At 38.0% G+C, this 24,353-nt stretch overlaps 2 protein-coding genes across 7 annotated transcripts; one reads left to right on the forward strand and one right to left on the reverse strand.

The window, feature by feature from the left end:
* Positions 1-308: 308 nt before the first annotated feature.
* Positions 309-17,325, forward strand: aftpha (aftiphilin a). 5 transcript variants are annotated; one of them, XM_082164495.1, is made up of 10 exons: positions 309-485; positions 3,444-4,960; positions 6,107-6,249; positions 6,347-6,473; positions 8,085-8,141; positions 8,491-8,613; positions 9,945-10,005; positions 10,303-10,386; positions 11,352-11,475; positions 15,727-17,325. In XM_082164495.1, the coding sequence occupies exons 2-10, from the start codon at positions 3,482-3,484 to the stop codon at positions 15,860-15,862; spliced, it is 2,334 nt and encodes a 777-aa protein (XP_082020621.1). In that variant the 5' UTR covers positions 309-485; positions 3,444-3,481; the 3' UTR covers positions 15,863-17,325. The 5 variants fall into 5 exon arrangements, with proteins under 5 accessions (XP_082020621.1, XP_082020619.1, XP_082020620.1 ...); XM_082164493.1 differs by having other exon boundaries at positions 3,476-4,960; XM_082164494.1 differs by having other exon boundaries at positions 3,476-4,960; positions 15,730-17,325.
* Positions 16,847-22,730, reverse strand: sertad2a (SERTA domain containing 2a). 2 transcript variants are annotated; one of them, XM_082164498.1, is made up of 2 exons: positions 22,426-22,730; positions 16,847-18,442 (listed from the first exon to the last, which is right to left on the reverse strand). In XM_082164498.1, the coding sequence occupies exon 2, from the start codon at positions 18,429-18,431 to the stop codon at positions 17,694-17,696; it is 738 nt and encodes a 245-aa protein (XP_082020624.1). In that variant the 5' UTR covers positions 18,432-18,442; positions 22,426-22,730; the 3' UTR covers positions 16,847-17,693. The 2 variants fall into 2 exon arrangements, with proteins under 2 accessions (XP_082020624.1, XP_082020625.1); XM_082164499.1 differs by lacking the exon at positions 22,426-22,730 and adding an exon at positions 21,349-22,413.
* Between the last annotated feature and the right edge of the window lie 1,623 nt (positions 22,731-24,353).

Here is a 24,353-nt window from a genome sequence, read left to right on the forward strand (position 1 = left end):
TAAGTACAGCTGTGTGTCGTCTGCATAGCTGTGGTAAGCAATTTGGTTGTTTCTCATTATTTGGCTCATTGCGAGCCAAATACAATAATATAATACAGTACTATAGTGAGTAACTAATATATAGAAACTATTATTTCCAAATGATGTTTAACACATTTATAATATTCATTTGTCACAGTATAAATTGGGTCTTTATACATAAAAATTTATTTCTGACTTTTACATGTTAGTAATTCAGTGCTGGGTTTAGTTGAAATCTCCCAAATCAGCTTCGACCAATCAACATGAGAGTCCAGAAGTGCCACACCACAGCCCCTGATGCATGCTGGGTAATCCTCGGGAAAAGAGCAGGATACTCACACACACTGTCATACACACACACACACACACACAGACTGACAGAGAGAGCTCGAGCCAGTTGTGTGTGTATGTAAGAGCTACAGATGCTCGCCGTGAGGATGGACGCATCACTCCGGACTCCTGAGGTAAGAAGATGATTGACAGCTGCGCGAGAGCTAGCCGATGGCATCGAGGCTAATGCTAGTGTTAGCTTGCTAGCATCGCCCTTGTTAATCAATGGGTTCTGATGCTACATTGAGTTTGCATGCTAACTGAATAAGTTTGCGCTTCTAAATCACCTAGAGAAAAATAACATGATTGTTATGGCAACTTTTTCCATTGTTTAGAAAGAAGCAGCTTGTTTTGACAGTGAGAAATAACTCGGTTTATGCTGTCAGGTGTCATTTCACTGCTGTGATCAGGCTAACTGCTAACTGCTAGCCGGAATGTAAACATCACCAAAACGATTCGATTCTGTCCAAAAGACTAAATGTCAGTTTAATTCGGATTTAATCTAGGATAAATACAGTTTAGGCTAAACTAATCCATTCAGCTGGTTTATGTACGTTAGTTATTATGGAAAGTTGTATCAGTTTATGTCCTGTAGGCCTGCTGTTTCTTGACAGCTGTGATATTAAAATCAATTTATTTATTTGAAATCACTGATTTAATAACTGTACTCTTAAAGTGTGTCTTATGTACTCGAAAACTTTCATATAACCGCAAAATGTAATAAAACGTTGCTTTTGTACCTCAGAAGAGTTAAAGTACTGCAATACAGTCATCATCTGAGTAATATGAATGTTGAGTTATGATTTTAGATATTTATAGATGTAGTGCCCTTTAAATGGATTTATCCTTATAGGAAAATAGAGTATTTCTGTCAATCTGATCAAATTAATGATGATGTCCTTCATCGCATGTTCGTTTTTATTCATTCAATTCACAATAATATGAAACAGAATAGTAAATTATTCAATTGGAAATCTGAGGCTTTCTTGTATGTTTTTTGTGTGTTTGTGCTAGAATAGAGAAACCATTAAATGGCATATGAGTCACTAAAGTGGTGCGAATGTAAACTGTGGTTTGTCAAAGATCATGTCATTGTTTGAGCCTTCTTTCAGCAAACAACAAGTTCCCGGGACAATAGACCGTTTTATTTGGTTTGTGCTTTTTCTCTACTTTGTAAATAATTGCATTCAGTGACTGAATTCTTCTGGTTTATTTATTCATGACTCCCTGAATTGATCCGGTTTCCCTGTTGCTCCACTACTTCTCCTAGTATTAGCACTTAATTAGTGTCTAATTTGAAGACAATCTGTCTGGTTTTACTCTCGCTGATTTGATTTGAGTTAGACAACAAGAGTGTCTGTGAAGCACTTTTTTAGTGAGCGGTGCCATCAGGAAGCGATTGTTCAGTGGGATTGCAGTGGTTATCAGTGCTTTGAATAGACGTAATTAACACAAGATTATTCATATCAAGATTAAGAAGATTTATTGATGGTTGTCTCAAAAGCTCCTTTTAAGGCATTAAAGCACAAGCAGTGTGGGATTATTCACTCACTAAAATGTAATATTTAGTGTTAAAATCACACACTTTTTGTAGCGCAGAAGTGAAAGTGTTTCTTGTCTTTGCAGTGATTAGACGCAGGACGACGCTGATGTAGAAAAGCGAGGCTCGTGTTAGTTAAGGAGGAAGCGTGTGCAGAAGCTCCTGCTGTTTAAAACATGCAGCGTTGCAGAAGGCGTGACTCTCTTTGTGTGTCAGAAATCATTTCCAAATGACTCTTTCCATTTCAAATTAAATGTAATTACAGTTTTGGACTAATCCTGTGGGCATCCTGACACTTTAATTATATTAATAGCTTTCCAACAGTCATCATGTTACATGCGTTGTAGGGCCGCACAATTTTAGGGGCAAAGCAATCTTTTTTTCTGTTAAAAATTGTATTTTAAATTTTTTATATATCAATATGACTGTAAAATAATATATATATATATATATATATATATATATATAATTTTTATTACTATTACTAAATACATATATGAAACAAAACAAGAACCATTACTAATATTATGACTGTAAAATTTAAAAATAAGTAATTAAGAAAAATATGCCAATAGTTATATTTTACTGTACAACAATAATAAAAAGTACAATAATAATATTTAATGCTGTCTTAATTTATTCATATTAAAATGTTTAAAAAAATCACGCTTTTATTTTGTTGACAACAAGTATGGGAAGATGTTTGGCGTATATTGCGTTCCCAAATCCACAAGAATATGAATAGATGTGATTATTAAATTACAAAGGCTGTGATTTAATTAAACACACACACGAACACTACATGTTTCAGAGTGAATTAGGGCTGTGAAACGATCTATAGCTCATTCAAAATAAAAGTATGTGTTTACATAATATATGTGTGTGTGTGTGTGTGTGTGTGTGTGTGTGTGTGTGTGTGTGTGTGTGTGTGCTGTGTATAATTATTCTGTATATATAAACACACACACATGCATGTATATATTTAAGAATTATTTTGCATGTATATACTGTATATATATTTATATAAAATGTATATTATATAGCCTATATAAATATAAAGAGGAGCTCAATTTGAGACTTAAAACACTGGATCACCCTTTTTATATTATCGTTTTTAATGGTGGATGATATTAATAATTATTTATATTGTTGTTTCTGTTGATATTATCATTCATTGAGTTGTATACATTTTCTAAATGTATTTTGTTTTCCTTTGCTTTTTTGTAAAATGTAAAATTCGAATAAAAATACTTGTATATATATAAAAAAAAACCCACTGGATCATGAGCTGCTCGTGTGTAAATGAACACGGTGCTGGGCTTCACTCTGAAACATGCAGCGCATATATTTGTCTTTTATTTAAATTAATCATGTTTCAATTGCCAAGAAAACTTTCTCAAACAATCACAAATCTAGATCTAGTTGTTGCCAAAATCTTGCCTTGTGTCTCATTGGAAAATACTGGTCTGTAAGATTACAATTTGTACTTGTTTTGCCACAGTCATATTCTTGATGCTAATCTAGCGTACATTGCTTTGCTAATCTGCTGCAGGCGTGAGCTCTTGGCCGTGTGTTTCTGCTCAGGTCCCCATGGAGCCTGACGTGATACGCATGTACTCCTCCTCTCCCCCCCCGATGGAGGACGGCGTCGAGGACGAGGACGATGAATTCAGCGACTTCACCGGCGTCCCGAACAGCACCAGCTTCTCGGAGTTCGACACGCCCACCTCGTTCAACCAGAATCGGGCTTTAAACGCCACCTCGCCGCCGGAGCTACTGAGCAACGGGAGAATCGTGGGACTGTCGTCTCAAAATGCTAAGGTTAATGGCGTGGCGCCTAGCCAGACTGGCACGCCCAATGGCAGAACGGTTAGTGTGGAGGAACTTAAAAAGTTGACCGAGCATCAAGCTCACATCACGTCCCTGGAGTTTGCAACCGGATCTCGGACTGATAGCGACTGCAATGGCACCGCTGAAGTGCTAACGAACGGATTTGCAACGTTAGACCAAGTAGGAAGCCCTCCTACGCCACACAAAAACAGTGAAAGTCCAGATGATTTTGCAGATTTCGCTGCTTTTTCAAATGCTGAACACAACCAGCCTTCAAACACAGACTGGGAACATTCAAATCAACCGGCGCAGAATGACATTAGCGACGGTGTTGTTGAAGTGCGAGGAGCTAGTAAAGTGGACAACAGCAGGGATTCGAGAAACACAGGGTTTGGATTCCCTTTGGAAAACTCGGAAGGTCTCAGCAACGGGAGCTTGAGTTTCCATGAAGGGTCGGATTTAGATCAAAAGGATCTAGAAGTTGATGCTACTGAAGCTGTTAGCACAGCGCAACCGCTAGCCGTTAACGGTGTAGCCGATGATAGCGGCATTTCGCCCGACTCTGAGGAGAGATGTAGTGCTGAACAATCAGATGAGAAAGGCTCAGAGAACGAGAACGAAGAAACGGAGACGGAAACAGAGACTTCCTTTGGTCGGCCGCTATCAACAGACGCACTCGAAGAATTCGGCGACTTTAGCACGACGGGATCCGTACCTTCGCCTCCGCTTCAGGAGGACACTGCCACTCCGGCTGATCACAGCCAACTTGCCGAGGATGACGATGAGGATTTCGGAGATTTCGGGGACTTTGGAGACGCTAGCTCATTTAGCGCGACTGGATTTGCTGATTTTGACCAGCAGGGGGCCACAACGCTAGTCGCTCAGGCTGAAACGGACCCCAAAATGGATGGTGAAGACGATGAATTTGGCGATTTTGACGCATCACAAGAACCTAGTAAAACGGATTTGGCAGGCGAGGAAGCAACTACGTTTGCAGAGTTTCCTGAAAGTGACAGTTTTGCGGATTTCAGCTCCGCGCAGGTGGACAATGCCGGTGATACCGGAGGTTGGCAGGCTTTCTCTGAGCCGGATCAGAGCCAGAATGGAGAGGAATCGTGGGCAACGTTCGGGCAGGAACAGGATTCATTGTGTAGTGAAAAAAATGGAGACGAATGGCACGGGAGCCAGACGGTTACGGCGCCCCCTACTGGTGCGGAGGAGCGCAAAAGTTGCACAACGGTAGGTCTGATTATCTAAAATATTAGTTGGTTGATTTATATTTACTGTTTTTGACTTTGTCCCATTCTGTTCCTCAATTTGTTGTCCTAAATGATGAAAGGGATTGAAAACTGGCAGAGATACCAGATTCAGGAATGTACCTGGACCGGATGGTTTACTCTTTCTACATGACTAATTAAGCATTAATCTCTTTCATTAATTTCACTGCACAAGTTAGTCATTAAGTCGAAACTAAATGCATGTTAAAAACAGAAAAACACTTTATTTTAAAATAAATCAATTTTCTCTCACTCTAAGCGTAAAGATCAATAACACAAATATTGGGTAATATATTCAGTTTTTAATTGCACTGGGCTATTATCATCAGTGATTTTCTGTAATAAATGTGCACTATCATTCAGAGGTTTGGGGTCAGTAAGAGCTGTAGCAACAGTAATATTGAGAAACTGTTTTCCATGTGAAGATTTGTTAAAATATAATATATTCCTGTGATCAAAGCTGAATTTTCAGCATCATTACTTCAATCTTCAGTGTCACATGATCCTTCAGAAATTATTCTGATTTGATGCTCAAGAAACATTTCTGATTATAATCAAAGTTGAAAATAGTTGTGCTGCTCAATATTTTTGTGAAAATGGCATCACAAGAAAAAAACAGCATTTAGTAGAATTGAACTCAATTCTGTGGAACCAGAATTGTTTGTAACATTATACATGTCTTCACTGTCACTTTGGATCAATTTAATGCAAAATAAATAAATAAATCTTACTGACCCCAAACATTTTGAACAGCTGTTTATGTATATAATCAGTGTTTCTCTCACCTCGTCCTCGTCCACTATCTTGGGTTTAGTTAAATTGGCAGTTCTATTTTTCGGAACAATCTTTTTTTTCTTTTTTTTTTGTCATAGAATTTTTATTGTTGCAAACTGCATTTTTACATTTTATACCACCCTACCCACCATAAACAACCCTATCCAGCCCCAACAAAGCAATCCCCAATCTGATCAACAGGACATCTGAATATCAAAAAATAAATAATTAAATAAATAATAGAAAAAAATAAAAAAATTACATATATGCATGGCACAATCTTTTCAAAAGGTCTTTGTTGAAGCCGTTGTATTCTGCTGTGTTTTCCACTAAGACTGCTCTGTTCAGCCGTTTGGAGAAGATCTTCCAGGCCAGTTTCGAGCTGGTTCTCGCCCCTCGGGTGGAGGAAGACGTGACCACGCTCGACACCTTCCTCAAACCCCCTGACACATCAGGACAGGAACACAGCGACGACGGGTGAGGAGCCGCGAGTGTGTTTGCTGAGGGCCAGATGCTGTAATGAAGTCTTCATGATTTTTCTGTGGTCTCTTGTCTCCTCCTGTGGGTTTTGTAGGGCGTTGCGGGACGTGTGGCAGCAGCTTCAGGATGTTAACAATGCCTACGGTCTCCGGTACCAGTGGGGCGGCTCTCACACCAATAAAGCCCTGCTCTGCTCTCTCGGCATTGACACCAGAAATATAGTGAGTTGGATTATGGAAAAAAAAATGTTGTGTTCAAAGTAGACCATGTTTAACTTTCTTTAGTGTGTATTCTTGATGTTTGAGCATGAAAAAGTTACAAAGTCCCTCCAGCGGGAGTTATTCTCTACATCAGTGTCTCTGGCTACGTTTACACGCAACCAAATAATCCGTTAGTAATCGGATTGACGGCTCAATCGGACTGAAAAGCCTCAATGTAAACTCCTTAATCGATCCGATTGAGCTCGAGCCAAATGAAATTTTGATCGGATTGAAAGATTTCTTCCTTTTATTTAAAGGTTTATTCCTTTTCTAATCCGATCGAGAGAACATAAACACTTGATCGGATTGAAAACTGAGACTGAAAGGACTGCGCATGTGCAATGAGGTTGAAATAGCGTAATGACGTGTGATGCGGTGAACAAGCTGTTCTTCCTGTTGAATAAAGTGTCGTATAAATGAGTGTCCCGTCATTCTAAACTTCTCCTTTCACTCCTTTTTACTGCGTGATAAATATTAGCAGCACGGCACAACGGTTCATATGCTCATTGTCTCTGAATTCTGAACAGAATTGGATAAATATTAAGTCTGCTGTTTAAAACAAATAATGAACCAATGTAAGAGAATGGTTATTATACGCAAAAGGCGCATAAGACCTCTTTATATTCGTGCAGTTCGCGTTTAGCGTTCATGTGAACACTACGCTCGGATTCGTCATATATAAGTTGTGAAACATAAGAAACAGAAGTTGTGCATGTAAACGTAGCCACTGTTTCTGAACTAGGGCTGTCAAAATGGCTGAAAAGCTAAATCAGAATATAAAATATCTTTCTTAAATATTAGCAAAATTCGAATTATATTCGAATTCTTAAGACAATACTTAATGTTAGCCGAAAAAAGTACTGTATGCCCACAAGAGGGCGCAAGCGAGCGCAGAAAAGCAAATATAAACCAAAATCAAGCATCGCATCTTTTATTGAAATGAAATGACATTCACTTTTTAAAGTGCATTAATTTTTGAAACTAGTAACTAGAAACTAGTAGGAAAATTAGGCTACAATAGTGCATAAAACGGTGTAAGTGCATCAGTAACCTAAAGGAAACACGCTTCAACTGACAGCGTAATATACTCATGGCTTGGCTTGGCTTCGCGAACGAAGATTTAGGAAGGACATCCACGTCATCTACAAAATAGCAAACTGCCATTCAGAAACAATCCATTTCTACTCACTACATCTACATATTGTTCGGCAGTTTTATTATTTATTTGATGAATATTCAAAATTAAAATTTTTATTTGACAGTGTAGTCTTGAGTTTCTTCCGGGAATGAACACGTCACAATATTCCTCATTTAAATAATTAATATGCAGAATAAAGGGGCGGGGCCTGGTTGAGTTAGTTAGTAGTGTGTTGAAACTGGCGGTTATGGTAAGGAGCGGGACATTTCCCAAACACACTCGACCAATCACAAGACACTATATGGGGAAAATCATGTGTTTTGAACATTCAAGCATGAAAAGCTGTTCTAGTAGACCCTAAAAACTAAATCAAGACTCAATAATATGGCCTCTTTAACTTTTCTCCTCTTCTGTTTGTGTCTCTTTCTCCTCAGCTGTTCACGGGCCATAAAAAGCAGCCTGTAATTGTGCCAATGTACGCTGCCAGTCTGGTGAGTCGAGCCCAGCTGCAGGCGATCTGTGTGTGTGTGTGTGTGTGTGTGTGATGCTGGTTTATTTTAAACCAGTGTGTTAAATCAATCATTCAATTCAATTCACATTTATTTGTATAGCGCTTTTCACAATACACATCGTTTCAGAGGAAACTGTCTAAGTTATGCATTTCAGAAATGTACACATACAAAAATCACAGTTAGCTAAAAATGTATTAATTTAAACGATGTAATAATTTAAGGCAGAAACAATGAGCTCATTGAAGTAATGAATACTTATTTGTTAACAAAGGATTACGACATTTAGAAGAGAGATAGAGAGTGATCTGAGACATCTGTGTGTGTGCAGGGGATGCTGGAACCCACGAAAGAGCCGGTGAAGCCCGTCTCCGCCGCTGAGATGATCGCCTCGATAGCACAATCTCCTGCAGTCGTCTCGGAGTTGAGCACCTGTCCTCCAGACGCCGCGCAGGTGAGCGTCTTCACTGACCTTCATCTGATCAAACGCGTCACTCAGAAATCACAATATTGCAGCATATCGCATATATATAGATTATCCTACTGTATCCGCATACATAATGTATACTCAGATAAAGCGATATATACTATATTGCAAATCTCAATGATTGTCTTTATGGTTGCAAAATGTAACTATATTCGCTCAGCTCTATATAAAGTTGGATAAATAAGTATAACGTTATCCGCGTATAGTATGTTTGTGTGGGAGGATATATTATATACAACCCTCTACAATACATATGCGAGTAAATCTTCACTCTGTGCGACTAAATAATGTCTATAAGTAGCCATTAGCCTATAAATTCCTAGATTTGATTTGCCAGTGTGTGTTCGAGGCTAAGTATAAGTTTAGCATAGATATATTTTGACTCGCTGAACACTCTTACTGAGCGCTTGAGAGTTTCTCTCTCCGTCAAGCGATCTGTACTATTTCAATGCAGCTCAGTGAACTTTTAAGAAGATATGGCGGTTTCTCCGGTAGTGGGCGGAGCTAATGCACAAACGGCAATCTAATTGGCTGGCGTTCAACCCTGTTTTGATTTCAGCAAATCAGTTTGAGTGAACGCTGAAAACGTGATTAATATTCATGAACCTCATCAATCCTTAGTGCGTTGTATATAGTTATTAGTAGTAGAATTAGTAGTAGTATTATTATGTTTTAATAATAATCACGATTATCTATTTTCTTTTTACAGAAACACTGAATGACCAACAATATCTTAAGCACCACCAGTCCTGAGTTCAGTTAAAATGACAAATATGCATTCATACATGGTTACCATGTTTTAGTTCTAATTACTAAAGTTCGATCGGAAAGATGAATGAAGAACATAGGTCACTTACTCCTTTGCTCTGATTGGTTGTAGGTCTATCCAATTGAGTGCAGAGGCATTTTCTTTCCTGGTTCGGTTGAAACACGCCCCATAATCACATATATAGGTTGTATATAGCAAATCTCACCTGCTTGATTGTTTGTATCATCACAAAGTGCAAATTTTTTGCATTGCTTTTGTGATGAAACATCCAAAATCAGTGGCTACCACAATTTATAGCATCCCTTTCTTGATTTATTATTTGATCAAACTTAAAAAAAGTGGAAATAGTTACACAAAATTAGGATTTAAAATGCAAAAAAAGAGCCACATTTCTAAGGCTAATACACCAATCAGTAAATAAAAGAATCACACATTTAAAAAGAATCGGACAGATAACTTTAAAATAGATTAAGATGTTTAAATTTTTTGCGTTACTTTGTTGTGATATGATGTCCTCTTTCCCCGTCAGGAGTCTCTTCCTCCCGTTCAGTTTGACTGGAGCAGCAGTGGCCTTACAAACCCTCTGGACGGTAACAGCCACCTCTCGTCTCTCTCACTAACACCACAGAGAAGGATGGAGGAGCTAAGCTCTTCTTGTTCTCGACACTAGCCTGTAGATTAGCAGTCGTACAGTAGCCGTCTCTATGCTAATGTTGGATGTTCACGAATGCTTCTCGCTAACAGAAACCAACACTAATCTGCTCATGTAGATTTCAACACTAATCCAGATCTGAGCGTATATGTCATCTTCTGCTCTCCTGTTTTCTCTCTCTCTGTCTGTCCGTAACCCTTCTCCTCTCTTTCATCATCCCTCGTTCTCTCTGAAGCGAGTGGAGGCTCGTCTCTGCTCAACCTCGATTTTTTCGGCCCCGTGGACGAGTCGCCCTCCGGCCCGGCCACCTCCATACCAGGTTTGCTGTTTAACACCAGCGCTGTGTGTGTGTGTGTGTGTGTGTGTGTGTGTGTGTGTGTTCATCATCTCGGCTCTATTTGCATCCATGTCTTTAACCGTCCTTTCAAATGACCGTTCTTGCATGCGTACCAGGGTTTGAAATGAACTTTTTTTCTCACCGGCCAATTTGGCTACTAAATTAAATAAGAAGTTGCCGGACATTCAGAACTTCTACTAGCCAAAGAAAAAATAAATAAAAAGAAAATAAATTAAACCGATTAACAGCTTATATCTACAGTAGTCAACATTTGAAGTGGATCAAAAAAGTTCATCAAAGTTGTCCTAAGACAAGAACGGGTATTGTTCAAAATTCATGTATAACTTTGATGAAAGGTTTTGATCCACTTCAAATGTTGACTACGCTATATATATATTATGAAATGAGGATTTCATAAATTCAGTTCTTATTCAAACACAATCCTGTCATCCAGCATCTCCTCCCTTCCTCTTTCATCCTTATCCTTTTCACCAAACATGTGTTTTAGGTGGACAGATCAATACAGTACAAAAACATTTTAAAAAAGTAGGATGTTGGAAAATAACAGTCTTTTCTATTAACCAAATGCTTTTTAATCTTCGCTATTGCTTCAATGCAAATGAGCAAGCGCGCTGTTATTTGTTCTGAAGTGACGTGTGTGTTCAAGTAAGCCAGATATGCACAGATTCTGCTCAATACGCTGTATTTAATATATCATGATGACTCACGAGTTCAGTATTTGCATTAAATCATTGCAGATTTGGCTTACACAAACTTCCCCAGCAAAGTGAGTAAACATAATAAGTAACCCGCCGAATCGGCCAGTGATCTGACAGCGTTATTATGGTTTTACTTGCAGTGTGCGGGTGTTAATTTCAAACCCTGATGCGCGCGTGTGGTAGCGTATCACACAGGTGTTCTGATATGCGTGTGATATGCGTGTGCAGGCGTGGACCCGGAGCTGTACGAGCTGACCCAAGCCAAGCTGGACGTCAGCGGGGGGGGCAGGAGAGTCGTGGATGCGTTCGCTCGCCTCATGTCCACCGTCGAGAAGACCAGCACCTCCACCAGGTCAGTGAGACTCACTTGTTCACACAGACACACACACACTTCCTCATGAGTTTACAGGGATGCTGGACATCTGTAGGCATGAACTCATTATTTGATCCGACTGCCACGGTTTTACACAAAATTGAAACAATTGCAGCTGTTTGAAACCTGTTACATATTGAAAACTGTGTTTTTATGTGTAGCACTAGGTTTGTTATTTCATTTAGTGGTTGTCGTCCAGTTTTTATCCTTTGATTATATGGTTATTTTGCCTTTTTAATCCTACTTTGTGTGGCAATTTTTTTACTTTTGTAAGTCTGATCAAATATAGGGTTAGTTCACCCAAAAATGTTAATCTGTCGTAATTACACACCCTCATGTCGTTCCAAAGCTGTAACACATTCGTTCATCTTCAGGACACAAATCTTTTTAATGAAATCGGAGAGCTTTCTGTCCCTCCATTAGAGCAACGTAACTAACACGTTCAAGCCCAAGAAAGGTTGTAAGACATTAAAGTAACCCATTTGACTCCAGCGGTTCAACCTTAATTTTATGAAGCAACGCAAATGCTTTGTTTGCACAAAAAAAGTATAATTTACCACTTAATAAACTTGTGTCACTTCATCAAATTAAAGATGAACTGAACTGAAAAAAAAAATATTTGATAACGTGTTGTTTATGACAATTAAAAGTAAATGACACTAAAAAAAATTATTAAAAATATCAATATAGCTTTTTTTAAAAGCAACACAAAAATTGCGTTTGTTAGTATAAGAACGCTGGCAATTCTGATGACGTCACTGGAATGGTAGGACCTGCGAAGGTATATGGCAGCTGCAACTGCAGGTCCTATACACACGAAAATGAATCATTTTGGTTACGCGTTTGAGCCTGTGAGGGACAGGCCAGTAGTACTGACTACCACCACAAGGAGAACGATCAGTTTCAGGCTCCAACTACAGTACAGGATCGTTTGGGGGGAGCGGCGCGCGCTGTATCGATTCGCCTCACTGATCAAGTGCAAAAGAAACTACGAGCATGCAACGCCGTTACGTTGTAAATTACACGAAAAGTAATGCAGGTATGATCCAGATTGTATTTACAATGTACATAGTCAATTATTAATGGAGCAATAGTGGTTCATGGTGTTATAAGAGGGAAATGTGGTGGGAGGTTGGAGGGCTGTAGTAGCCTGTCATGCACTCTCATTTATTGTATACAAGCACATTATGCATTTTTTTAAATAGAGACTGCTTATATATGTCGTGTGCATTTAGAGAAAAATACTAAAACATGGTTGAGGTACTGTGCGTTTTAGAAAGTCGAGGCAGATAAATGGCAAATGTGATTGGACGAATTAATCCAATGGGATCGCTTGTTCAGTTAGCTGCACGCAAAATGTTAAAATCAAAATACTCCCTGCATCAACAATGTTTCCTGACACGATGAACATCAGCTAGCTTCAGGGTGAGTAGAGAGGGACATTGGATTCTGTTGACAGACCTGCTGCGGTTTAGTTAGCTGCTAGTAAACGCATTATTAAGGCAGCTGGGGTTACGATACATTTTCACAGGCTAACGTTACCTTTGACAAGGAAACCAGGCTTTATAGCGTTCAACAAAACTGAGACTGACACACTCGGCATTCATTGAAATTGAGTCACAAAACCAAGCTAGATACCAAACGATCCAACCTAGGTAAAGAGCTAGCAGCTAAACGAGTTGGAAGCACTTTTGTCAAACTCCACAAGCTAGCCACCACTCCGACCATATAAACTGTATAAATAAATAATGACTCCGACGATATCACAGATTGATGCGTTTACTGGCAGCTAACTAAACCGCAGCAGGTCTGTCAACAGAATCCAATGTCCCTCTACTCACCCTGAAACTAGCTGATGTTCATCGTGTCAGGAAACATTGTTGATGCAGGGAGTATTTTGATTTTAACATTTTGCGTGCAGCTAACTGAACAAGCGATCCCATTGGATTAATTCGTCCAATCACATTTGCCATTTATCTGCCTCGACTTTCTAAAACGCACAGTACCTCAACCATGTTTTAGTATTTTTCTCTAAATGCACACGACATATATAAGCAGTCTCTATTTAAAAAAATGCATAATGTGCTTGTATACAATAAATGAGAGTGCATGACAGGCTACTACAGCCCTCCAACCTCCCACCACATTTCCCTCTTATAACACCATGAACCACTATTGCTCCATTAATAATTGACTATGTACATTGTAAATACAATCTGGATCATACCTGCATTACTTTTCGTGTAATTTACAACGTAACGGCGTTGCATGCTCGTAGTTTCTTTTGCACTTGATCAGTGAGGCGAATCGATACAGCGCGCGCCGCTCCCCCCAAACGATCCTGTACTGTAGTTGGAGCCTGAAACTGATCGTTCTCCTTGTGGTGGTAGTCAGTACTACTGGCCTGTCCCTCACAGGCTCAAACGCGTAACCAAAATGATTCATTTTCGTGTGTATAGGACCTGCAGTTGCAGCTGCCATATACCTTCGCAGGTCCTACCATTCCAGTGACGTCATCAGAATTGCCAGCGTTCTTATACTAACAAACGCAATTTTTGTGTTGCTTTTAAAAAAAGCTATATTGATATTTTTAATAATTTTTTTTAGTGTCATTTACTTTTAATTGTCATAAACAACACGTTATCAAAATTTTTTTTTTTCAGTTCAGTTCATCTTTAAGGTTTATCCACTGGAGTCACATGGATTACTTTAATGATGTCTTTACTACCTTTCTGGGGCTTGAACGTGTTAGTTACGCTGCTCCAATGGAGGAACAGAAAACTCTCAGATTTCATCAGAAATATCTTAATTTGTCCTCGAACGAAGGTCTTACAGGTTTGGAACGACACGAGGGTGAGAAATTAATAACACTATTTTCATTTTTGGGTGAACTAACCCTTTAAGAAAGGGATGTTATAAATTGTGGTAGCCACTAATTTAGGGTGTCACAAATGTAATGCAAAAATGTAGAAAAGCTGTTATAAAGATATTCTGATGAGTCTGATATCGTCCTCTGATTTGTCTTGTCTTTTTTCTGATCATGGGTGTGTTTCCCGTAAAACAACGTAACTCGCTGCTTCAGAAACTCATTGTTTCACTATCGATGCATCGTTGAAGAAATCAACTAGCTAGTCACGTTAGTTAATGATGTCACGCACCTGTTGGAGTCGGCTAATAACTACTTTTAATGAAACTGCTTGAGATCGTATTAGTGCTTGATGTTTTGCTGTAAATTACGAACACGGCATCTGAGGACTATTTCTCATTTTTCTCAGTTATTTTGCTTCACACATGCTTCAATAACGACACTTTGGCCCCAGATAAGGATTTATTGAGTCCACATGTCATGCAAACAAGAAACTATGCTTCTAACTACAGGTCGAGAGCTGTCGTTTCAACCACAACTTTGTGATGTTGTTTGCAAATGCTTGTTGAACTGCTGATAACGACAGAACTTTGACCATAGTTTGCTAACGGTGCTTTCGGGAAACACACTCCTGGCTGATCTCTCTCTGATCAGATTTCTCTCTCTTTGATATGTCTGATCTCTTGCTCCGATCAGTCTAATTTCTCTGATCTTTCTCTGATCTGTCCGATCTCTCTGTAATCTCTTTTTCTAAACGTATCTCTCTGTGATCTGCCTGATCTCTTACTAATATGTGACACTGGATCATAAGTCGCACAGGTATATTTGTGGCAATAGCCAACAATACATTGTATGGGTCAAAATTATCGATTTTTCTTTTATGCCAAAAATCATTAGGATATTAAGTAAAGATCGTGTTCCATGAAGATATTTAGTAAATTTCCTACCGTAAATATAGAAAACATTTATTTTTGTGAGTGAAAGCAGCACAATCGCAAACATAAATGAACAACTTTTAAAGGAGATTTTCTCAATGTTTCGATTTTTCTGCACCCTCAGATTCCAGATTTTCTAATAGTTGTATCTCGGCCAAATATTGTCCTATCCTAACAAACCACACATCAATGGATAGCTTATTTATTCAGCTTTCAGATTATTTATAAATCTCAATAAAAAAAAATACCCATGTGACTGATTTTGTGATCCAGGGTCATATGTCTAATATCTTTGATCCAATATTTCTCTTTCTATGATCTGATCTTTCTCTGATCTGTCTGGTTTGATATATCTTGCTAATATCTGATCTGTCTGATCTCTCTCTCTGATGTTTCCCTCATCGGTCTGACGTGTGTGCTCTCTCTCAGCAGAAAGCCTGTGCAGAAGGAGGAGAATCTGAGCGCTGAGGCTCAGCGAGTGATCTCAGGCCTGCCGGATCTGTCGTTCATGCAGGCTAAAGTCCTCATGTTCCCCTCCACGCTGACTCCTCTCCTGCCCGACTGATGCGTTCTTCTCTCCGCCTCCGTCTCTGTGTGTGTCGCTCTCCAGTTTACTCCATACTGACAGTCACATGATTTTAATTTCATCCTTTTTGGTTTTCTAGCTCCTTTTTTTTGTGTGTCATTTTCCTGGGACGTTTTTAAGTTCAAATACATCATGCTATGTTAAGAGAAGAGTGTGTGAGATAATCAGCTAATGATCGATCGCTCTAGAGAAGAAAAAAACAGATCATTTTATTTGTAGAATGGCAATAGGAAAAGAGTTTGTGTTTATATTAGAGCCAATCTGTATATAATCAGGGATGAGAGTTTCCTTTTGATTATCCTTCACGGTTAAGTTAATGTGTATGAGAGAGAGAGAGAGAGAGAGAGAGAGAGAGAGGCACTTGCTGTTTTTGGTTGTTTGTTTTTATGAAACACTGGCTTAAAAGTCCTTCAGTGGCACAAATGATTATGTGAATGATCTGATTTGTATTTAGATATATAAATGCGTAGTTATATAGACTTGAAATCAAACCGCCTGCAAAAATTCCTTTTGATTTTGCGTAACAAAGGACTTTTTTTAATCGTTTTGGCTTATTACATTACAATCAATATTGGTATTACTTGTAGGTTTTAGTTTTTTTGATTTCACACATGCGTTAGTGAACACAAAATCCTTTTTTTTCCCTTCTTTTTTTTCGTGCGAATAGATTAAGAATGAACTTGCTTTCCTCACTGACAGACTGTAGACGAGTCCATCAACAACTATAGAAACGACAGCTTTTCCTCAATATTTTTGCTGCTCGTGTTCGGTTCTTATTTTGTTGTTTGTTACTTTTTAATGTAAGTTGAAACCACTGGCTTCGGACTGTAATGTAGTGAAGGAATCGTTGAATGAATGATTAACTTGAATATATATATATATAGCTGTATTGAGAATAAGGGACCAATATCTGCTGTAACGTTTTGCTCATTTTCCTGTTATCATTGTGTTTTTGGTCATGCCGTATCTGTGTTTTATTTAATCTGCCAAATCCTAAGCAACTCTTTTGGAGGACGTCTGCCGTCACAGTGGTCCTGTACGCCAGGAGTGCATGATGGGAAATGTTCACCAGAAAACATCTGTAAAGAGTTTCCCATCTTTTGGCTTTTCTTTTTTTTCCTCCCAGTTCTTTTTTTTGTGTGTGTGTGTGTGTGTGTGTGTCATTGTTTATTCTGTCTCCTGGAGGATTTTGCACATTGTAAAGACATACAGAAGAACTGCTTACATAGTTAACTGTGGCTTCGGACTGTGTACAGTCAAACTATGGATCATGTAAAAATTGTTATGGGAAAATTCCTATGGAAAACTCATACAGATGAATGATATCTCTAAAGAGCCTGTACCGAGGTCAATCGCGCATGCCTGGGTTCTTTGAAAAAAACAAACTAGTGTGTAAATTTTCTTTAAGTGTACACAAGAAATTAAAATAATTTAAGAGAAAATGCTGTTTTGGTGAGAAATCATTGTTTCAGACTTTCATTCATGCCTGTATTTAATTGGTTCATTTTGAAAGGACAAACTGAACACAGTTTTAACCTTGGATTTTCTTTTATTTAAAATTTTTAAATACTAAAATAGTGTAATTCATATCAAATTTCCACAAGAAAAAGGTATTAAAATATCACTTTATCACATCATAATGATATTACAAAATGGCTGCAATATATTACATCACATTGCTACTGTATCAAAATAAATATACGAACATACGCATATATACGTAACCTTTTTGCTGTACATACCATAATACAGAAAAACCAACCTTAATATTTCCTGATGCAAGTACAAAAAGTATAAAATGCCTATCAAATTATGACCCAACCAAAACCTCCATAATGTGATCCAGTTCGTTCAGATCAAGTTTGAACGTCTGATTAGACGGAAGAGCCGATTGGCTCGTCCCGCCGTTTCCGTAACCAGCGAGCGTCTTAACGAGGTCGTCCGTTACCATGGAAACGCTCAGGGATGAACTGCATGGCGTGCTGTCGAACAGGAAGTTGTCTATTTCCGTGAACAAGAAATCGTCCAATGAGAAGTCAGCGAGGCATGAGGGGGCGTGGCTAGATGTGAATGGGGCGGAGTCAGAGAGAGAAATAGAGGAGTCCACAATGCTGTGCATTTCAGAAAGATCTGGATCTGGATCTCTCAGTTCTCCTGAATTATCCGAGTCAGTGCCACTAGTAATGTCCGGCATGTCCTGGTCGGATGTGGAAAATAAAGCAGTTATTCCCACTGTTGGACACAGAGCTTCGATTTCAGCCAGTGCTGTGCTGAAGCTGTCCTTTATAACAGGAGATGAGGGAGTCTGCGGTCTGGAAACACACTCCTCTCCTCTCAGCTCGTCCTGGATGTGCCGGAGTGTGTTCGTGATGAGCACCCTGCGGGCCAGGTCCGGCTCCCCGTGTCCCGGCCGGGTGTGCAGCTTCAGTAAGGAAAGGTTGAGCACCGTCTGCCGCTGAAACCAGTAGCAGGTGTGCGACGCCTCCATCTTCATCACACCATCCTCTTCCTCCTGCTCCAGCTTACGCTTCACGCCTTTACCCAACATGAAGCGTTTATCTAAGAGAGAAACACACAGTGATGAAGCAAAGTGCATCAAAAACATTGATATTTGTATATTCATATTTTAATTAATATATGCATTTATGGTTATACAGTAGTCAACATTTCAAGTCAAGTTTATTTGTATAGCGCTTTTCACAATACAGATTGTATCAAAGCAGCTTCACAGTATTAAATTAAAATAATACAACAAAGTTTGTTTCAAGAGGAATTTATTGATTGATAAAATTAAATTAAATATCCCCAAAATATCCCCAACTGAGCAAGCCAAAGGCAACAGTGGCAAGGAACCGAAAAACTCCATCAGGTGACCTAATGGAGAAAAAAAAAACCTTGGGAGAACCCAGGCTCAGTTGGGGCCAGTTCTCCTCTGGCATTTATGAGCTAGAGGCCGGATTGTAGTTTGAACTGTAGGATTATATGAATGCCTGGCTGAAGAGATGCGACTTTAATCTAGTTTTAAACTGGGAGAGCGAGTCTGAGCAACGAACAGTATCAGGAAGACTATTCCAGAGTTCCAGAGAAGTGGATCAATAAAGTTAAAAGTTGTCCAAAATTCATGTATAACTTTGATGAAAGGTTTTGATCCACTTGTAGAAATGTTGACTACTGTAGTTAAAATATTTTTATTTGTTTAAAAAAATTATATTTTTATTACAAATCTATAGTAACGTTTTTCTTAAATGAGGAACATTTTTATAAAATTAACCGAATTAATATATTAATACATTTAATGAACAACATTAAATAAAATGCCAATATTTACAAAAATTACTAATATTTTTGTTTTCAATGTTTTCTATAGTAAAATATTTTAGATGTAATAAAATGCCAATATTTACTAAAATGTAAATTTTTGTTTTTAATGTTTTCTATAGTAAAATATTTGATTTATGTAAAAAGTAACACAAATAAATGTAATAATTTTTTTTAATGTATTTAGTTCAAATTAGTGGTGCAACGGATCATCATTGATCCGTGATCCGTTCGGATCAATATCTTCGGTTCGGCACACACGTGATCCGCGGATTAATTTATGAAAAAAAAAAAAAGTTGTGCGCATGTTCAGTCCACACACAGCGTGGTCATGGCGAACGGAGGAGCTTGAACGCCCCGCGTCATATAAATCCCCTGTATGGGAGCATTTTGGCTTCCCTGGAACACGCGTCTATTTCGCTTCAAACGCTCGCTTTATCATTATACGCGCGCGGCGCGTCCTATTCGCTTTGGACGCGCGAAAGGATTCAAGCTGTTCAAGCTTCGAACTAGACGCGAATTTGACTCTCTATTCGCGTATGGTGTGAACCATAGACTGTAAAAAATATGAACGCGGCAAAATGAACAGGCTGCGATGTATGCTGGAATGTGTGTGTGTGTGTGTGTGTGTGTGTCAGACAGAGAGAGAGAGAGAGAGAGAGAGAAAAAGAGAGAGAGAGAGAGAGAGAGGCACGGGCGCGATCGAACAATCACACACACACACACACACACACACACGCTGTTTAAAAGCAAACATTATCTCATCTTTTGGACATTATATTGCATTGGTTTTCATTTCTTGTCCTCAAACAGAGTAATCTGTTTATTTTGAAGTTACACATTCTACATTGATTAAAAAAGAAAATCAAATGTGTTTTTAATGGTAGTATCATTTTATACAGAAATAAATGATTTATAATTCAGATGAGAATAACGTTAAAGTTAATTAAAATTTTAAGGAAACAAATATATTGATCTGAAATATAGCAAATTAATTTTAAATTCATTCAGGTAGCCTACAATTACCAAACATATCTCAAGGTCATTTGAATAAAGGGTGACAGTCTTTCATTATCAACTGTTGTTGTGGACTATATACTGGAGAAGTATTTGTTCTCCATTTGAGTGAGATGTTTTTATGTGGCTAATTGAGCAAAGTGCTTCCATATATTTTATTATTAGTAGTATTAGTTCAAGAATAAAATAAAAATATCGGATTGATATCGGTATCGGCAAATAGCCGATATGCTGCGGCATCGGTATCGTATCGGAAGTGAAAAAGTAGTATCGGGACATCCGTGGAAACACATCAAGCATGGCCACGCATTTGAAGCGACATCACCTCAGTGTTTCACTGACAGGAGCTCAACGTTGCACAATCAGACCGGGCTAAAGCCATCACAAACGCTATCAGTGTGTTTATAGTCACGCTTCATGGAATGAACCCGTCGCACACCCACTGTTGATTTTATATATTTTAATTTAATATTTTAAAAATGTTAATAAACAAAAAGACAAAACTTGTGTTTATTTGTCTTGTCTTTTTTTTTGTTTTGATCCGAAAAATGATCCGATCCGTGACTCTGATCCGAGAAACGATCCGAACCGTGAGTTTTTTGATCCGTTGCACCCCTAGTTCAAATGAACAGATTCTGTGTTCATTAAATATTTTAATATTAATATCTTCATACATTTCATGAATAAAATGTAATGTATCAAAATGGCAATATGTATTGAAAAATAATTTATTTTAACATTTATATTTTATTTTTATTGAAATGTTTTCTATAGTAACATTGAATTAAAAAGAAAATAACAAAAGTAAATATAATAAACTTAAATGTGAAATATATGAATTATATCTTAATTATTAAATTTAATTGAGTGTAGCTATGACAATGACAGTATTTATTTTATTGTAAACATTTCCTATAGCAACATTTTAAATATTTTCTTAATAAAAAAATAATAAATGAGCTGAATTATTTGCTCAAATACAGTAGCATACACACATGCATATCGTGGGCGTAGGCCTACATATTTGAACATTTTGCTCAATGAACGTTTGGTCAAAAATCAATTTTTGTTTCTTAGATGAAAACAAATGAGAAAAATATGATTGCTCTTCATAGAATAGCCAAACACACCGTACTTTCCTCTTACTCAACATCCATCGCAGAAAAACTCCTGATACACACATGACTCTTCTCAGTCTGGTCTCTGAGATTTACTGTAAATCAGAGCTCTTGCTTTAAAGTTGCGTCACTTCCTCCCAGCAACTGAATGGCTGGTAGTTATGGTCAGTTATGGTGAAAAGTTTGAGCCCAAACTAAATGACAAACAATCACGTGTAGTTCACATGTGAACAACATCCAGAGTCCGAGTCACGCTCAGACAGAGACAGCCCGCGTTCTAAAACCGTTTAGAATTCCAGAATTCTAAATCCAAACGTTTATGTTTGAATCTCGTTCGTTCTTTATTGCGAGTGAGTGACGACATAATCGCGTACAAGTGATGTCATAGCCTAACATAAGATGTTCCCAGTAGATGTGCAGGACCGTGAATCTACTTCTCTGTACTGTTCTCGCGTCTGTTAAACGCGTGGATATTCACACGAATGCATTATTTCACAGAACTTGAAGTTCTTTAACTGATGACAGTGAAGTGAACCCGTGACATTTAGCGCTGCACGCCCACATTATATCAGCTCAAAGTGAAACCTCAGCTGGCGCAGTGAAATGAAAGCTTCAGGGCTGTCTTTTACATTTTCAAGTAAACCGACAAGTAATGAGAATACAACAGGCTCATCTGAAATGTGATTGACAGCATGATTGACCCACTGAGCCCCTCTGCAGTAACTGCGGCGCATTCTGCACGACGGGTCGAGTTTCAGTGATTCAGGAGCTTTAAATAATCCTACTGTTTTACTACTACTTTCAAGACAATCCAAAACTAATTAGACCTTCAATACATTACAACTCTAAAAATAAATAAATATACTTAATAAACCGTACAGTCATATAAAACACAAGTTTTGACCTTTAAATCCGATCATTTACCCTTGTTCTAATTTTTTTTTTTTAAGAAAAATGTTTGACCTTTAAATCGAACCATTTACCTTAGCTCTCATTTTTCTTTTTTAAGAAAATGACCTTTACGATGAACTATGTTTTGAGCGCTTCATGAGACTCGCGAGTGAACTGAACTGGTTTGTGTGAACTCACCACACGCAGGTCAAGCGAGGACTTCAAGCTGCTCATCGGACTCGTGTAAATCCTTCACTCTTTCAGTCGCGTGCGTCCGCTTCGGCTCGCGCGATCGTATTCGGCGTTATAACGTGAAGCTCGTGAAGTCACTCGTTCCGATCGACGCGCGGACGAGTCTATTCCGCCTCCGAGAAACCCGCAAGCGGAGTCTTCACGAGTGACGCAAGCCTCGCAGATGTCGACTGATGAATGAGTCATTCATTTGAATCGGTTCGTTTGAATGATTCAGTACACCCGACTCAAGAAACGCTTTTGCTGCTCGAAGGGATGCACCAATACACAGTTAAATATGGTAATAGTTGGAAAAAACAACTATAAACGATATCATTTATTAGCCTACTGCAGGTATTTTATAATTGACAAGCAAGATCGTCATTTGGCACTGTTTATCCTTTAAAAAAAAAAAAAAAGTAAATACCCTTACGAAAACGGTAACGATATTTGGAGTTGATTTTCACCTGGAGTGTATTACCTATGCATTACATTAAAAAAATTCAGTTTTATAAAGTCTGGACCCCATATCTGAACTATTTGGAAACTCATCTTCGCCCTATATATTACATATAATATTGTATAACATGTATAACTCTCTGGACAGTGAATCCTCTTCTGCATATTTTTGAAATATGTTATTGTTTTTTTTTTATTCTCTAATTATAATTTATATCTCTAATTCTATTCTCTGTTTTTATTATGGTGTAGTCCTGTTTAATACACAAATCTAAGATATTGGTGTTCCTTTATTTTATTTTATTGTATTGTATTGTATTTATTTGTGATGTCTTGTTATATTTGTATTATAATGAAAATTCAGTAAACATAATTATATATAAAAATAAGAATAATGTCAACACTAAGGATTTTCCTATAAAACAAGAAAATAAACTTTCGACGCGAGTAGGTTTTTTTTTTTTTTACCTAACGTGATCGCGTAAATGATCGTGATCATTGAAATGAATCGCTCGAGCGAATCGATTCACAGAAATGAATCAGAAAACTTAGCAAAGCTACAGATGTCTGCCCCCCCTCCTCCTCATTCCTGTCTGCATATGTCAATGAACGTGACCTCTCTCTCCGCGCTCCCGTGGAAAAGCCGCAAATATGTGAAGTATTCACGACACGAGCACTTCAGAAAAGAATCGAGCTAAATATAGCTATTTCGTATTGTAACTCAAGTTTATGTGCACTTTCTCATAGACAGCAGAAACTAGACCGAGATCAGAGAAGTTTCAGAAAACATTCTCAACTATTCTCAGATTTGCCAGTTTATGAAAGTCTGCAATCAGTAGGCTATGAGATCTCAATTCAAACATTTCTCAAATTATATGCTTTTTCAACTTATTAGGTGTCACAGACCCCAAATATGATCTTCGTCATTATGCGAGGGACCCCCAACACCCCATCCAAGAAATGTAAAAGGCTGCTATATATTTTTGTGTGTAAATATCCATGTGTTAATACTGTGAAAATTTTATATTTTAAATGTGTAATATTTTAAAAAAAATTTCCTACTCACTTGTACTGTTATTTGTTTAAATATATTTTTTAAACGTATTTATATTTTTATTTTATTTATATGGATCTACTTTGTATCATATGTGTATATATATATAAATTCAATCGTATTTTTTTATAAGGTATTTTTGTAAACCTTTTTTTTTTTTTTTTTACTGTTTTTCTCTACACATTTCTACAGATCCAACCTTTGTTTAAGAAGATGTATCTGACAGTGAATATTTAAATTGTAAGTCTCATAAACTATGAAAGACCCACATTTGAGTAATTCGAGGATCTCTTTACACCAGAGAAGCTCATATCAGCAGTTTTATAACCAGGGTGAGTCTCGGTTTACGTCGATGCGCACACGAGTCTCGACTCTTTGTGTG

Source organism: Leuciscus leuciscus (genome assembly GCF_965113295.1).
Source record: "Leuciscus leuciscus genome assembly, chromosome: 3".
NCBI lineage: Eukaryota > Metazoa > Chordata > Actinopteri > Cypriniformes > Leuciscidae > Leuciscus > Leuciscus leuciscus.